This window comes from Delphinapterus leucas, chromosome 13 (genome assembly GCF_059928025.1).
Source record: "Delphinapterus leucas isolate spDelLeu-1000000601 "Yukka" chromosome 13, BTC_Dleu_Yukka2, whole genome shotgun sequence".
Lineage (NCBI taxonomy): Eukaryota > Metazoa > Chordata > Mammalia > Artiodactyla > Monodontidae > Delphinapterus > Delphinapterus leucas.
Window position 1 is genome coordinate 93,293,327 of NC_143141.1, and position 16,277 is coordinate 93,309,603.

Genomic DNA, 16,277 nt, shown 5'->3' on the forward strand with positions numbered 1-16,277 from the left:
GGTGATAGGCGGGCGCCCTCCCTCCGGGTGTGAATCTGTCTGGCAGGGCGCGGGCGTGGGGTGGAGTGGTTAGAGAGACGATCAGGACCCTGAGAGAGCTGATCTGCATTTTTTAAATTGTGCTGTGAAGCACATAACATAAAATTTACCGTCTCACCCATTTTTAAGTGTCCAGTTCAGGGGCCGTAAGCACAGTCTCACTGCTGTGCAGCCACTGCTACTGTTGCCTCTGGAGCCCTTCACCTTCCCAGGAAAACCCTGCCCCCACTAGACACACACTCCCAGCCCCCGCCCCAGCCCCTGGCACCCACTCTCCAGCGGATCTGACTCTCTGGTCCTCACCTAAGTGGAATCACATGGTGTCTGACCCGTGATCGCTTATCTCGCACAGCATAGCGTCCTGGGGTCCCTCTACATTGTAGCCTGTGTCAGAATCATCTGGCTTTTAAGGTGGAATCATGTCCTGTCGCACGTCAGCCTGCAGTTTTCAACTGTTGAACAAGTTTTCATTTATTTTATTGTGTAGATGAAACGTTGTTCCCTGGAGGTGTAAGAACCGAGATCCTGGGCAGGAACATGGCTTGGGCACAAACACAGGCTTGGTAGGGTTTCCATACGCCTCTTCCCCCGGAGGCCCAGGGCCCATCGGCTGTCTGGTTCCCCAGACCTTTAAGGCCTCCTCAGTGAGGAGGGGCCTCCCAGAAAGACATGGGTGGTACCCTGAGATGCAGGGCTCCTTGTACAACCCATGTGCCATGAAAGCAAAGCAGCTTTTAGAATCAGAAAAAGAGTAGAAGGAAACAGAAATTCCTGTTTTATTGCTCTTTTCCCTCCAAGTTGTGACCACCCAGCGAGATGATAAAGGATCACTTCCTAAGGTGCGTGGATGAAGGGGGAGCACCCGCCCTGGCTTCCGGGTCCCAGGAAGCCCACTCACCCCGCTTTCCTCTTTGGGAGGTGACCACATGGATATTCTGGGAAAAGGACGTTGACAGGTGACACGTGCCCTGAGCTCCCACAGTCCCTGTTGGCTGCAAAGTCATTTCCACTCATTTCTTCCGTGTAAGGATAGGTGGGAGGACCTCCTCCCGGTCGCTATAGGCAGAGCTGCTATAAAGGACTAGGGATTTGGCTTACTCTATGGTTAGGATTGGCTGCGTCAAAAACGGCGGGTGGGATGGGAGACAACACCTGGGAGTAGCTCGTAGGGGCTCGGGAGCAAGGGAGGGTTTTCTAGGAGGGGTGAATCTGGATACGAGATTTACCTGAAGGAATGAAACCAACGGGTGAAAAGAATTAAAGGCACAGAGCGGTCACGGGGACTTGACGGGGCCAGATCTTGAGAGGCAGACCGAGGCACTGGGATCTCATCAGAGGCACGATGAGGTGCCTGAAAGGGTACAGGGACTCAGGATTCCAGGATCAGGGTTAGAGGTGTCAGGAGCAAGGGCAGGAGAGAGGATGCTCTTCCAGGGTCTCAGCTGGCTTGGGGGGCAATGGCTCAGCTGGCCGGGAAGACCCCCCCAAGCCTGGGTCGGGTGTCAGGACTGTGTGCACTATGGGGCCGGCGATGCAGGATGGAGGCAGGCTGGAGGGAGGGGCTGGGCAGGAGGGAGGGCGTGGGCAGGGGGTCTACCTGTGGAACCGCTTCTCTTTGTGCGGGTGTGCTGGTCGTACTGTGCTATCACCCCAGTCTTACCACTTTATGTAGATTAGGGAGCTTCTCCAAAATTAAAGCCACAATTCTAACCCTAACAAATAAATAAATAATCTTAGAAGCAAGTCATCTCTCACTGAGCTTGACCAAAATATTTTTTTAATTCCCTCCCAGCCCCCCTTAAACCTCTTCCCCCTGAACCACATGACGTGGTTTATTTATTTTCAGTTCCTCTACGGCTCTTATAAATGAGTAGATAGGCTTTTTTAGGATGTTTATTGTGCTTGACACTTTCCAAGAGAATTGTGATAAAAACGAGTCACCATATTGTGTACTTACTATGAGGGGTTTTTGCAACCAACCATCCTGTTTAATGTAAATATGAGCTGGATAGGCTACCTGCCTTAACAGATACACCCAAACTGGCTCCAAAGAGTGGAAGTTTACCTCTTGCCCACATGACAGAGCTGGATGAGGGAACAGGAGAAAAGGGCTCGGCCACCTTCAGCACATTCTCCAAGGGTGGTCTTCATTCCACAGCCAGAGAGGGAAAGAACACTCAGGATCCACTCGGGAGATGTGGGAGCACGGATCACTTCCTTTACATCCCACAGATGGAACCAGGTCCATAACATCCCCTAGTACAAGGGATGCTGGGAAATGTAGTCTACCTGGGATGCTGGGAAACGTAGGCCGCATGGGATGCTGGGGAACGTAGTCCTTGTGAGCCCAAGGAGAAGAGCGAGCTTTTAGGCACCTGCTTCTCTGTAATGTGGAGAAGCCATAGCTTTTACCAAAACCTACGTAAACAGGCAACCACAGCGCCCTGAGATCTGCATAGTTCCCATTTTAGACATGAGAACACTACTGCCAGTAAGAAGAAAGCTGGATTCAGCCAAGGACTGTCTGGGGGCTTCATCCGTGGACCATCTGTATCCCTGTCTGTCTGTGCATCTGCAAGACCAAACACAGGGCTGCCGCAGGGCAGGTACTGAAGAAACCAGGTCTCGTGGGCTGGAGCCCAGGGAGAGGGAGTGAAGAGGGCTGACCTCTCCGTTCCGCCCAGCCATCCCGCCAGGAGGAAAGCCCACTGCCCTTGGCCTCTGAGGACGGGTCCGTGTCTGCCGAGGAGCACGGAGGTGGACCTTCTGTTCCCTCTCAGGCTGAAACCAGGGCCATGCTCGCCCAAGACACACGTGGGGACGGAGGACACTGAAGCAGCCCCAGAGTTCCTTACTCAAGACCCGCTGATGGTAAATCCAGATTCCACAGCGTCACAGCCCAGGAGCTGCGATCCGGCTGCAGACCAGCCCTGCCCCTGCTGCCTCCTGGGCTCTCGTCCAGCCCCCGGGGCTGTCATGCACCCCTTCCCGCCCTCTCTGAACCCCAACTTCCTGCTCCTGCTGCCTCCTGGCCGGGGGACAGGAGGCATGGCCAGGGCTCCCCGGACCCGCGGGTGGTCTTCTGTTTGACAAAAGCATATTGGAAACATCATACTTCACTCTGCGACGAGAGGAACCGTCTCCATTTTGGATTTCTCTGTGAGCTGCAGTAGGTGAGGAGGGTGGAGAGTCGAGGTGGCCCCTCCAGAGGAGTAGATGCTGTCGGGGGTGGAGAACGTTTGCATGCAGAGCAGACCTCGTGCTGCTCTGGCGCATTTGCGGGACTCAGCCAGCTGGGCCCCCTTTTCACTCCGCCAGCCTGAGTCGTCCGACCAGGCTGCCCGTCAGGAGGACAGAGGGACGCTGGGCAGCCCTGTTCTCTGCTTTGCTTCGGATGCGGGAAGAGGCTGGGCACGTGGCAACCTGCCCCCCGCGGCGGGCTGCCCTCTGCTCTGCGCGGGGGTGGGGCCCCCAAGCGGAGGGGTGCAGTGAGGCCCCGCAGAGGGACTAGTCCTTTCCGTGGGGAGGCTCCCGGGGCTGCGGGCCTCCTGCCATGACGGAGCCAGAGCCCCCAGAGGAGGGGCGCAGGGTTTACGGGCGCCACGATGATGAGCCGCCGGCGCCAAGACACCACCGTCATCACGGCCACGTGCCTCACTGCCCCCGTTTCACCTGCTTCCTTGGAGCTGCTCCTTGGACCACTGGCCTTACTGGCCCCACAACTGCATGGGAAAGCCTTCGGGGGATTTGAATCCACTGCCCTTAAAAGCCCAGCTTCCCGCCAGGCCCCTGGTCCAGGTGCCCCCCTGGGAAAGGACCCACATCAGGCAGCTCGGCCCGTCCCCTGGGCACCACCCTGCGCCGACCACTGGCCCCGAAAGCAGCTCAGGCGTCCCGACTGCATAATCTCCGCATTCCAATATTTGACGAAAAGCACTAAGGAGGGGAGAGCTCAGATCCAACATCTGTTCCAAACCGTGAATCCCAAAGGGCCCATGAAAGTTAGGAGCCGGGGTCACAGCTGCCAGCGTCCTGGGCCCGAGACCACAGGCGGCCCTGGGGCAGGGGCTTTGCTGGGGAAGCACCACCTCGTTCGATGTTCTCAGACTCCTCCTCCCGGAGCGCATCTGCGTCCACCCACCTGTCTCTCCCGGGCCTGGGACACATCCGACAAAGACTGGATGAACACACCCAAGCATCCACCTCACCTGGAGCTGGGCTCGCCGTGGCACACGCGCCCAGGCTGCTTCCCCCACAGGTTTCTGGACATTTTCTCACCAGTTCTCTAGAGAACCACAAACGCAGGGGCTCAAAGCCACACCCCGCGGCTGCTCCGTCAGATTCTGCAGGGTGGAGTCCAGCCTGGCCTCCGTGGGCCCCGGCTTGGGCCTCACCAGCTGGAACCAAAGTGTCTGCAGGTGCGTCCCCACCCAGCCCACAGCCCAGGGTCCACCCCAAAGCTCATCCAGGTCTTGGCAGAATTCAGCTCCTCGAGGCTCCAGGACCAAGGCCCCATCTTCCTGCTGGCTCTTGACCAGGGTGGCTCTCAGTGCTGGAGGCTCCCTCGGGTGCTGGCCACATGGCCCTCAATACGGCAGGGGCACAGGCCCCTCCAGCCGTCCAGGGCTGTTTATACATCATTGCCGGGCCACGGGAGGGGCCGCCCCATCACCCGATCATAGGAGGGGCCGCCCCATCGCCAGCATCTCTATCTCCAGGATGGGGCTAACCTGGCCTGGGCACCTCGCAGGGACCCAAGGGCTGGTTTAGAACTCGGCCTCCCATAGGCTTGCTGCTTTGGCCACAGTGCAGGGGTCTGTGGAGAAATAAATCTCTTAATACAGTCCTGCCCCAAGAAGCTTGGCATGTCACAATTTTATAGGGAAAAGCAATGTACAAACAAAAAATTAACAATATGAATACACAAGGTCATTTTTCTCTCCAACAAACAGATGGAGAAACTGAAGTCTTCAAAGCTTTCAGGTCCAGAATGTGATTCAATCTCAGTTACACACACACACACGTGGGACTTTTGACTCTTCCGATCATTTCCGATCAGGACAACATCGCCCTCAACTCTTAAGCGAACCTGAAGTAGGTTTTCAGGAACTCAGCAGTTTCTAAACTGTGATCGTGTTGTAAGAAATCCGAAGTCCACACGTCTGCCCATTTTCTGTGACTTTCTCCATCCTGTCCTCACTGTGGGACGAGAGCCTAGCCTGGGGCCTCCAGCACCTGTGCCCCCTGCATCCACCAAGGGTGTCCCTCCCGATCAGTGGGCAGCCTGGGGCCTCCCAGGTCGTCTCGTCTGGCTGTCAGCCCACGTGGCTGGCCCTCGGTATTCCTGGCACCGCCAGGCCTCTCCAGCCAGCCTCCCCCCAGCATCTGCCTCCCAGGCCTCTGAAGGGCAGAGGCGGTGGGGCCTCTGGGGGCTTCTCCCAGCCAGGCTGCTCTCGGGGGAGGGGGTGGGGAGTCTGTCCCCGGCAGCCGGGTCTCTGCTGCAGCCCCGTCTCTTGCCGGGCATGGGTCTCCTCTCCGGACCAGCAGCATCCCAGCTCTCTTCGCACCTCCATCTCTTCTCCTTCCCCTTCTCTAGGAATCTTTATCTCGCCAGGATGAATTCTTCCAGAACCACAGCCTGTGCGCTGACTTCTTTCCGACTCTGGGATCTGGCATCTCCAAAACACTGAGACTTTGAAGCTCACAAGCCCTTTCTCTGCTTCCAGCTCTAAGGCAGCACACGCTTCTCCTTCTAGCAAAGCCGGAGGTGAAATAAAGAGGAAGAACGAAAAAACGCATGAGCTAAGGAACACTGGTTCCCACCCGCGGCTCCCCGCACTGACCCCAGCCCCCAGCCTGTGGGTGCCGTGCAGCCCCACCCGGTCAGCAGGGTAGCGTTCGGGGGCACCCCGACATGGCCAGGCCTCCCTGCACCCCTGAGGTCCAGATACTAGGGCCACAGGGCCGTGAGGGCACAAAGATGAGGCTGGGATGCGTCACCAGGCCCACACCCGGCAGAGGGAGCATCCCCTCCACGTCCTGATGGCAGGAGGGCCAGGCAGCTGGGCCGGACCCCCCGAGCCCCCCACCTCCTTCCTGGCCTCGTTCCCCTGGACGCATCTTGTGACCCCCGTGCTCTGGTCCTCACGACGGTTTGAGAAACACTCACACTAAGACTGTCTTCGTTGGTGTGTTCCTGCCGAGGTTTGCTGGGAGGCAGCGCTGGCCCCGAGCCCATCACGTCTTCATCCCTCTAAAGGCAGCATCCTCCCTGCGAGCTGCCCCGGCCCCCCAGGCGCTCTGTCCAGGCCTGCGTGGACCCGGCACCTTTTGTCCTCTGTTCGTCCCCCTGAGCAGCGTGGAGTTGGAAGAAACGCCCCGGGAACCAAATAGCACAAGAGGCCAGAGCCCTGGGCACCGGCCCCGCGGGCAGTGTCACTGGCAGGTCATGAGCCTCCGTGACTCTAGAGGGATGGGGAGAAAGTGCCCCCGTGACCTCAGATGCCTGAGAGAGCCAGCGGGGCCGCTCCAGTCCTTGCTGCGCGAGCTACGGAGTCTTAAACACGTCTGCCCACAGTCGCCCGCCTCTCCTCGAATTCCCTTTGCAAGAAGACTCTGTCTCCAGAAACCTGCCTGAGCCCCCAAAGGAGGCTCTCTTCCGCTGAAGAACCGATGACACACTCCGGGCTCTCCCGCCAGCCCCTCTGAAGGCCGATGCCGCCCCGGGCACAGAACGCGTGACCGGCCGCCGTGTCCCACTGGCTGCTCTGTCATCACCAGACGTGCGAGGCTGCCGGGCCCACGGCTGACGTCCAGTCCCCATGACACTTAACGTTGTTTGGTTTCAGTTAATACAAGCTGAAATGTGACCCACACGGGCTGGGGGCTCCCACCCTGGATGCCCTGCAGGCCCTGACCCACTGCGCCCGGTTCCCCTCCCAAAGCTCCGTGGCTCCGTGTCCCTTGGGGTCCCCCCGTGCCATCCTCACACCGGGTCCCCCCTCCCAGAACATGCCCTGAGCAGTCCCCCTGTGCAGCCAGGGGCCCAGCTGGGTGAGGACACGCCCGGCCACACTTCTCACCGCTGGCCAGGGGGCCGGGCCCCGCGTGCCCCTCCTGCGGCGCCTCTACCCGGAGCTCTCGATGCCGGGGTGTCTCCCCTGTTACCATCTGTCCCCCCAACGCGCCAGTGCCGCCTGAGCTCGTGGCCAAACTCACATTCACAGAACAGTTACGTTCGCATATCCAAACACGGATAGAAATATCACAGGAGACGGGGAAACATCTGGATTAGGAGTCCAAAGTTAATCAACAGGTCTGATGCGATCCGTTTCCTAGGCTGCCTGACACACACCACAAACTGGTGGATTAAAACAGCAGAATCTATCCTCTTGGCGTCGGAAGACAGAGGTCACGACACGGGCAGGGGGGTGAGGGGACGGCGATCCTGGGTGTCACCCGAAGTCTCTGCGCCGTCGTCCCCGGCCTTCCTCTGTGTCTCTCTCGTAAGGACCCAGTCACGGGACGCGGCCTCCACCGCAGCACGACTTCATCTTGACTCAGCGGCATCTACGAAGGCCCCATTTCCCATGAGGTCCTGTCACAGGTTCTGGATGTTAAGGTGTCAGCATTCCTTTGGGGACACGATCAGCCCCCAGCAGTGATTTACAGGAATGTGAGCCCCGGGCTTCCTAGAGACGAGCAAAAGGAGAAACACAGAGAGAAGCAGGTTCCCCGCCGTCTGCTAGGATGCGGCAGGAGAACGAGTGGGGCTCAGGGCGGTGGGGACACTAGGTCACTAGGTGTGATCCTGCGTCACTAGGCCCGGGCCAGCAGGGCCGACCCGGCTGCCGGCTCCATCCCCCGTGGCTCTGCCCTCTGACCCCCCAGCTCCCACCCCACCCACCCTGGAAGCTTCGTCTCTAGGCTGTTTCTGTCGCTGGATGGAGGACGGGTCTGTCTTTGAGGATGCTCCCCTGGGTGTCATGGCAACACTTAAGCTTCCGTCCCCTGGACCAGGTGTGCCTAGGATCTGGCCACCAGGACCACCGTCACTCCAGGAGAGAGAGGCCGCCACACTGGCCCCCAGGAAAGGGGCGGAAAGAGCACGCACATTACAGCAAAGTGCCCATGGACCCCAGACCTCAGTGGGCATCTCTACAGAAAGTCCTGGTCGGACGCTACAGGTTGAGAACACAGTCATCTCCGCTCAGTCTCAAACCTCCACTGAAGTGACCTACTCTCAGTTTATAAACCCCGCAAGTTTTTTAAACGGTAAAACATTGTTAAAAGAGAAGTGAATTCTATCTCATCCACCAAGTCCTGGGAGCTGCAAAGCTGACGGACAAATGACTCAGACCTGCCTCTCCGGGAGAGGAAGGGGTGGCGGGGGACACGGGTGAAGGGGGAGCTCGGGGGGCTGCGGATCCAGTGGGCCCTCTGTGGGGGGTTCAGAGAAGGCTTGAAAACAGACGACTAGTTCAAAGTCTCCATAAGAAGCAGCCTGACCCCTAGATGTCCAGCCCATGCCCCCGTCACCCCAGTGGAGTGGGAAGCTCTGGCCTGGGACCCCAGGAGCAGCTGGACACAGGGGTGGCCCTTGTGCTGGACTCAGGAGCATTAAGTGAAATGTGGAGGCCCCGCCACCCCCCAGCTTGTCTCAGAGCCGCTGTGGCCACTCAAGCCCATCCAGACGGGGCGGTGTTCCACCCCCGAAACCAGCGGGTCCCAGAGAAAGGTGTGATGTCTGGAGAACGGGAATGAGCAGCCTAGGGTTTCCAGCTATTTAAGGGATGCGCCAGGTAACAGGACAGAAAACAAAATAAACACACTTAGAAGAAGACAGAAAAGGAAAAAAAGCTCAACGAAAACAGACATTTCTGGAAGGAGAAGACTTTAAAACAAAAACAACTGTAATTTGTCATCAGACAGAAAAGGATAGAAAGAATATTACAAGTTATGATATTCATAATTCAAAAAACATTCAGAGAACAAGAAAGATCTCTCTTAAAAAAAAAAAAGGCAAGTAAGACTTAAAACTCCACATAGAAAGTTAGAATACAAAGCTGAGGAACTCTCCCTTAAATTATAAAGAGGTGAGAAAAGAAGATAATATTTTAAAAATAGAGAAACAATTCATGTGATTTAATAACCAACAGCTATAGGAGTTTCTGAAAAAGTAGAGAGACGAGAGAAAATGGAAAAAAGAAAATGATCAAAGAAGGAAATCAGAAAAACCTCCAGGACCCAGAGTCTTGAGTTTTTGAGAGCTTGAGAGTTTTGAGTTTTGAGAAGATCTTGGGTTTTTGAGTTTTGAGAAAGACCTCGCGGGTAACCAGTGCAGTGAAGGGAAGGCACCCCATCGGCCGAGCTGCCCCCAGAGGAACGGCCACAGGAGAAGCCTGGGGGCTTCCTGGGGACTGCAGGACCACCCCTCCCCAGCACCCAGGCCTCCCCGCCCGAAGTACCAGCCTCGCTGTCATAAACAAACGTCATTCTCAGCCACACCAGGGGGACACTCACCCAAGAGATGAACTTTGGAGCCCCCTCGATTCAGCAGTGTCGGTCGCAACACTGTCGGGAAAAGAACACCTGAGGAGAGAGCCTCCTAAGGGCCGTCCCTGTAGGTCGTCCGACTCCATACCTGCCTTCACCTGCCCAGCAATGGTGCTGAGCGCCCTCGGGCTCAGCAGTAATTCCAGGCAAGAAAGGGGGTCAGAAGAGTATGAGCCACTCAGCCCCCCATCCTCGGCGGGGAGACCCCAGCGATCCTGTGATACCCGCCAGCTGGGACCCGGGTGCTCGCAAAAGTCTAATTCCTCCGTAATGCCATCAAAATGCATGGATGGAGGGGGATCAAGCAGGAGAAATAAAGCGATTGCAAAGCCTGCTACTCTCCCGTCTGACCCGCAGCCCCTGCAAATGAACGCCTGCGACTGGGAGACCCCGTCTGTCCAAAGGCCCAGGTGGACACAGAGGCTCCTGCCCTAACGCTTCCCTCCCTCCACAGCTCAGGGCATGCTCTCGACACCAAATATGTTTTTGGAGAAACTCAGAACGTTGCTGGGGATAAACTCCAAATCCACATCTTGGACTGAGAAGGAGCCACTAGGACACCCCTTCGCACTGAGATGAGAGCAGTTCAGACAAATAATCTGGGGGCAGAAATTCCATGGGGGTCAGAGGACACCCTGTGCCCCCAACACATCCCCTGTGGTCTCAGGAAGCACATTCAAAAGGGGCTGCTCCGGTGAGCGTGACGCGTGCCCTCGGTGTTAACGCCGGTTCCCTCGCTCAGCGTCTGCCTGCACTGCCCACCCCCGAGAGTCCCCAATGTTACGACGCAGTGGGTAACAGTAGTGCAGTGCCCGTCACCAGGAATCAGCTGGTGACACGTCCACAGTGCTACGATACAGAGGGTGGCATTAGCATGGGAATCTATGCTGTACAGGGAGGTACCACGTCCTTACTAGAGGATTTTAACATCATGGTGAAATCGTAAATAGTGAAAAAAACAAGGTACATAACAGCCCAGCCGCACTTCTTGGGAGAGAGCCTGAGTCACAGGGGCCTTTCACATCGGGGCCCTGTATTCTCGATTCCCGAGCCACTCTGGGCCGTGAGCAAACACCAGAGCAACACACCCCACGCGCTCTCGAATTTCTTACTTTCCTCCCAGTGGACTCCCGAGTCTTTCCAACCACTCCCCTCCCAGAAATTTTTACTTATTGAGCTATTTTCAGGGGTGATGTTCTCCTGAAGGAAGTGCCACTCGGGTGGATGTCTCCTCTGTCCCTTTCTGAAGCCCTGGGCAGTGTCTGCCTGGAGCCTCCCAGGAAGTCCTGGTGGAGCCTGGGCCAGACGTCTGGGGCCCCAGAGGTGGGTGCTGGGGCAGACACGGGTTAACTCTTTGCTACCTGGAGCCTGGCTTTAATTAGAAGCGTCTCCATAAGGGCCGCTGGGTCTCCGCTTCAGGACTCTCCTCTCACCACACCGAGATCCCCCCGGGGTCGCTCCCTGGCAGGACTCGGGCAGGGGACTTTGCCCTGAGATCCTGGCCCAGCGCAGACCCAGGGCACCCGGTGCGGTTGGCTCGGGCCGCCACTAGATGGCACTGCGCCCTCGCCTGGCACCCGCCACCCGGCACCGGTGCCCGGCCTGCTTCGGACGCTTCCAAATTTGACCCAGGCTGGGATGCAGTCACTGGATCGGAATGGGAGGAACACGGTGCAGGCGTGTTTGCACAGGACACATCCTCCTGCGGGCCTGTCTGTGTCTCCTAACTTAGTTCCCAGCTCTGGCTGAAGGACACCGTTATTTGTCGTTCTCGGCTGGCATTTCAGTTAACTGGAAGCTAGGAGAAGCAACTGGAGACTGAAATCTGGTTCTGACCCCCCACGTGGGTGCAGAAATCTGTGTTTGAAACTGTTTCCAGGCCATCCTGCTGCTGCACACCCGGGTTTGGGCCCTGCCAGCTGGTGATGGACGCGTGGAGACACCCGAGTCCCTCACCCCGCTGGCTTCCGCGCGGCTGGGCTTCCTTCTCGTTACTTTCCACCCTCACTCTGTCCTGTAGCCCCCTCTCCCACTTCTGTTCAGGTAGGAGAATCGGGGTGGGCAGCCACCTGCTGCGCACAGCTTCCAATCCACAAGCAACCGGGAGCCCCTGGGCACGCCTGGCGACGTGCTGCCTCTGAGCAACAGGCCCCAGGGATGATGGCCCCAACGACCACTAACAGGGCGCTGTGTCACCCTCTGGGGTGACGTCCCACTGCCCCTTCCCCTGTAAATCTAGAAGCTCCGTGAGCGAGCACAGGGCCCGGTGAGGTTCTGGGAAGAGCAGTGGGCACGGCGGTCACTCGGCCTCTCGGGGAGAGTCCTGCACAGTTGCCAGACGCGAACGTCTCCTCGAACCAGCACCTCAGAGCTTCCTCATGGGAACATTTGTTGTACAAAGGTGTCCTCCCCCAAAACACCTGCTAAAATCCCCATCAGCCTCCCTGTATAAATGCAGATGTCCCACGGATGTTGCCTAGTGACCGTGTAAGTGTCGCTCTCTGAGGACAGGGTCCGTCCTGAGAATGCAGACGAGGTACGAAATGATACATGTGGTTTGAATATACGTAAAATACTATAATATGCACTGGCTTACACTTCACCTGCGCATGAAGCGCCAGAGGGACCCTGACAACGGGGCAGTGGGCTCCCCCTGTGTGGCCCCTGGAGGTCGTAGCCAGGCGAGGGGCGAGGGGTGCGGAGGCCCAGGCTTGGCCCCCGCGAAAGGTGCTCAGATCGCCATCCTCAACACGGACCCAGAAAGAAAGAAAGAGGGAGGGAGGCGTCCTGCAGAGACGCTGCCCAGACCAGGTCCCAGCTTAGGGTGCAGAGCACACGTGGACCCGGGCAGACGGCCATTCATGAGGTTAGGAGGCAGATGGGGGCCTGTGGACCCCGACAGGTGAGGGTGTTGGCACACGTTTCAGACCCTCAGGTGAGATACTGATGCTGAGGCTCTGTTTGGGGGTTTCTCCCAAATAACTATGGGGAAGGGGCCCTGGTGAGTCAGGATGTGAGACTGGGTGGTAGCTCATCACTCTGCCCCTTCTACTTTTGCACGTTTGACATTAAGTTTTGAATCCAACCCTTCTGTGAGTTTGAGACTTTCCACAATAAGGAAGTTTTTTATATTTTTATTTACTTTTGGCCACACAGCGCGGCGTGTGGGATCTTAGTTCCCCGACCAGGGATCGCACCCGAGCCCCCTGCAGTGGAACGGAGGAGCCCTACCCACTGGACCGCCAGGGCAGTCCCAATAAGGAAGTTTGTTAAAGTGAGATAGGCGCTCCCTAAAAGTCCCAGGGGCCCTCAGAGGGCTCATCTCCCTCCCGCCCGAGCCCCAGCAGTCAGACCTCGCCCCAGGCCACACTGTGGCCCTGTGCTGCGTGTCCGCCCTGAAGTCTGCCATCCACAGACACCAGCCTGTGGGCACAGCCGGCCCTGCCCACCTTCCGCTCTGGTTCCCCACGTGCAGGTGGTCCTTTGCCGGCAACCAGCCCAGTCGGGTGACGTGGGGACCTGCAGCTCGCAGCAGTTTTCCCTGCAGGCCCGGGCAACCCCCCCCCCACCCGGACCCTGCGACTAACTCCACCTCCCGTCTCGTCCCCAGCTTGTCGGGATGCCCGCGGGCCACGTCGGCCATGAAGAAGGCGAAGCTGTCGGGAGAACAGATGCTGACCATCCGGCAGCGGGCCAGCGACGGTAACCGCGTGCGCCCGGCGCGTCGGGGCCACGGCCACAGCGCGGCCGTGCTCGCGGCCCCAGCGGAGCCCCAGCAGAGCCTCGTCCCTTCGGGAGGGGGCAGCGGTCACTCCCGCCCGGGCAAAACCGGTCCACGCGGGGGGAGGCGGCCTCCCCACGGCCCTCCGCGCTGGGCGCTGAGTCAGGGGCCCTCGGGCCACACGCAGCCCATGGCTGTCTCCCTCACCCTCACTCTGGGGCGGGAGCTGGCGTCCGTCTGTCTGCGCAGCCCTCCTTCCAGATGCTCCCTGGCCCGCCGCAGGAGGCGCGCAAAGATGTGGGCGGAGCGCACGCGGGGGGCTCGGGCCTCGGAGCCCGTCCCAGCCCGGCCTCGGGGCCCCGGGCCCACGCGACAGTCAGTTTGTGACCCCAGACCAGCGCTCGCGGTGCTTTCAGGGCCACGGGGAGGGGAGGAGAGCCTGAATCTCCGGCCACTTTCCCGCGAGGCCCCTCCTTTCTGCCTTCTCCTCGTGGCTCAGCCATAAATAAGGGTCCTCTTCACAGTCTGTGGGGCGCTGCGTTTGTTGAATTTTTGTGTTTTCCCGTTGGAGACGCCCCTGTTGAAAAGGCCCCCAGAGCAGGACAGGGGTGCCGTCTGGTGTCCTGGGCGTAAGGAGGCCGTGACACGCCTTCGGGAGGAAACCCGCGTCAGACAGGCTGCTGGCCGAGACTCCAGTGTCAATGAATCAGTACACCCATTAAATGAGGACGTGTCTTTCACAGAAACACACGCGCTGGTGCTCTGATGCCCGTACTGCCACCAGAGGCTCGCGGGGGCGTGACCGCGTGTGTCCCTGGGAGCTGAGGTCCAGCGGTCACTAGTGCAGTGTTTGCAGCGATCGGGAGACCAGTGCAATTGTAATCCCTCAGCAGAGTGGCCTGTGAGAGGCTCCCGCTCCCAGCCCCTCAGGGGACTTTGTGAGGAACGGGGCTCGGGCAGAGCGGGGCCTATAGTGAATGTGCTGAAGCCTGGCAAGGTGCCTCCCGAGCTCCACGCTCCTCAAAGGAACCAAGTGCCGAGAAACGCGGGTCAACCCCGTGCTGGACACCTGGACCCGCCGCAGGTAGCTAGGGCCCCAGGACTGGGTGGCGGATGGGGCCGACCCCTCCCCGTCCGCTTCCCGGGCTGCCCCGCACCCAGGATCCATGCAGACAAGGACCCAGCCCTGATGCGCTCCTAGCCTGGAGACGCCTGGGGCCCGGCCGCTGTCCTGAGGCCTCCACGGCTCACCGGACACTCATTCTCGGTCGTGAGGACAGCACGAGGGGTTCAGCAGGAGACATGCCTCATCCTGCCCCCCGTCATTTACCAGGAAGACAGCCAGGGCCACGACGCTTCCACCTGAAGTTTCAAGTCCCGTGAGCCCCACCTCTGCTCAAGGCGGCTCAGGGGCTGGAGATGGGGGGCGGGCACCAGTTAGACGGAAGTTCTCAGACTCACCCGCCAGCGTGAGGAGCCCATCCCGAGACGCCAGGGTCACCAATGTCCCTTCTCACTCAGCCATCGAGGGGCAGGGCGCGTTGCCAGAGAGAAAACAATATGCCCTGAGCTCTTTCCAAATATTTAGCCGACATTTCACCCGCACAACGTCCCCGGGGCTAAAGCAAAACTCCTTCTGCAAACCGATGTGAGTCTGCGCCAGCTCATGACTCCAGATAGACGGAGCGCAGTGCAGACCCAGCGGGGAGAGAAGTGGAGAGGGCAGGTCTGCACACCCAGAGGAGGAGGCTTCCCAGCGGGCGGGACGGCCGGGGAGAGCGGGGAGTCCCCCGGGCTGGCACCTCTCATGGGGGCATCCGACACTCAGAGTCCTCCTTCTGTAACTGCTAGTCACAGCTGTTAACCAGAAAGGACTCATGGCATCTGGGAGAGGAACCAACCCCAGCCTTCATCCAGGCTGGGCACCCGGCTCCCAGCTCCACCCCGGTCAGTGGGGTCGCCTGCGGGGTTGCCATCCACCCACCTCTCTGCACCTGAGCTCAGCTTCCTGATTTTAGTCTTCAGAATGTTTCTTCCTGCTGTAGGTTCGGTCACTTGCTTGTCCACAGACGAGGACCCGGGGAAGCCCAGGTCACCTGGAGATGAAGCAGCAGAAGAGGGGCAAACCCAGGTCTTCCCAAGCCCAGTCCATGCTGGAGCCCAGGGCTGGCGGTCCCCTTGCTTCTCACCTGTCGGGGCACCTTTTCTGCCAAGATCAGGGCACTTCCTAGTAAACCCAGAGCACACGTCATCCCGTGGATAAATGGCCTCATCCCTGTGTGTGTCTGACCAAAGGGCAGGACTGTGGGAAATTCACTTCTGCTCTTTGGGGGTCAGGAGCTCAGCGGTCACTGACCCTGCAGCTGTGCCCGACCTTCACGGTCAAAGGCGTGGCCCTCACTCTGTGTGAGGGAGAGCCCATCTCTCACCCTCTCATCTCTTGAACATGCTGAGTGCAGACCTTACCCGAGGTCACTCACCCTCCATGTGTAATGTGTCCTCTTAACGGTGACTGAGCACCGCGGCCAAGGGACCACCTGGAGCCCTAGGGCTGACTCGGGCCGGGCCGCTCCTGTCCCGGGATCCGGCTTTTTCTCCCAAGTGTCTATCTGAAGAGGGAGGAGTGCATCTAAAAGTCTCTGAGGTTTCCTTCCAGCTCTAAAATCCAAGGTTCTTTCTTTTTATTTCTGAAGTTTAGAGAAGAGTCTGTTCCCATCTCTTCCCCGCAAAGACCTTCACTATTCTATGTCTCCCCCTGAATGACCCCACGTCGTCGGTCAGCTCTCCGAGCAGCTGGGGCTCTGCGAAGTTACCAGGGGTCTCCTCCAGGACCCTCTGCACACGGTCACTCCGGGCCTGTGAGCATCTCTGCCCGGAGCTGGGCTGCAGGCGGCTTTGGGGTTTTGCTTTTTTGGTTTCAGTTTTTGGCCAAGCCTTCAGGAGAGAAGGAAAAGAAATAACG

General features: G+C 58.7%; 1 protein-coding gene across 5 annotated transcripts in view; it reads left to right on the plus strand.

Moving 5' to 3' along the window:
- Positions 1 to 16,277, plus strand: part of MYT1L (myelin transcription factor 1 like) — a 136,822-nt gene that overhangs the window by 111,877 nt on the left and 8,668 nt on the right. For all 5 annotated transcript variants that reach the window (XM_089894188.1, XM_022561451.2, XM_089894189.1 and 2 more), the window contains exon 18: positions 13,205 to 13,296. In XM_089894188.1, the coding sequence (XP_089750314.1) occupies positions 13,205 to 13,296 (92 nt within the window). The remainder of the gene's footprint in view (positions 1 to 13,204; positions 13,297 to 16,277) is intronic.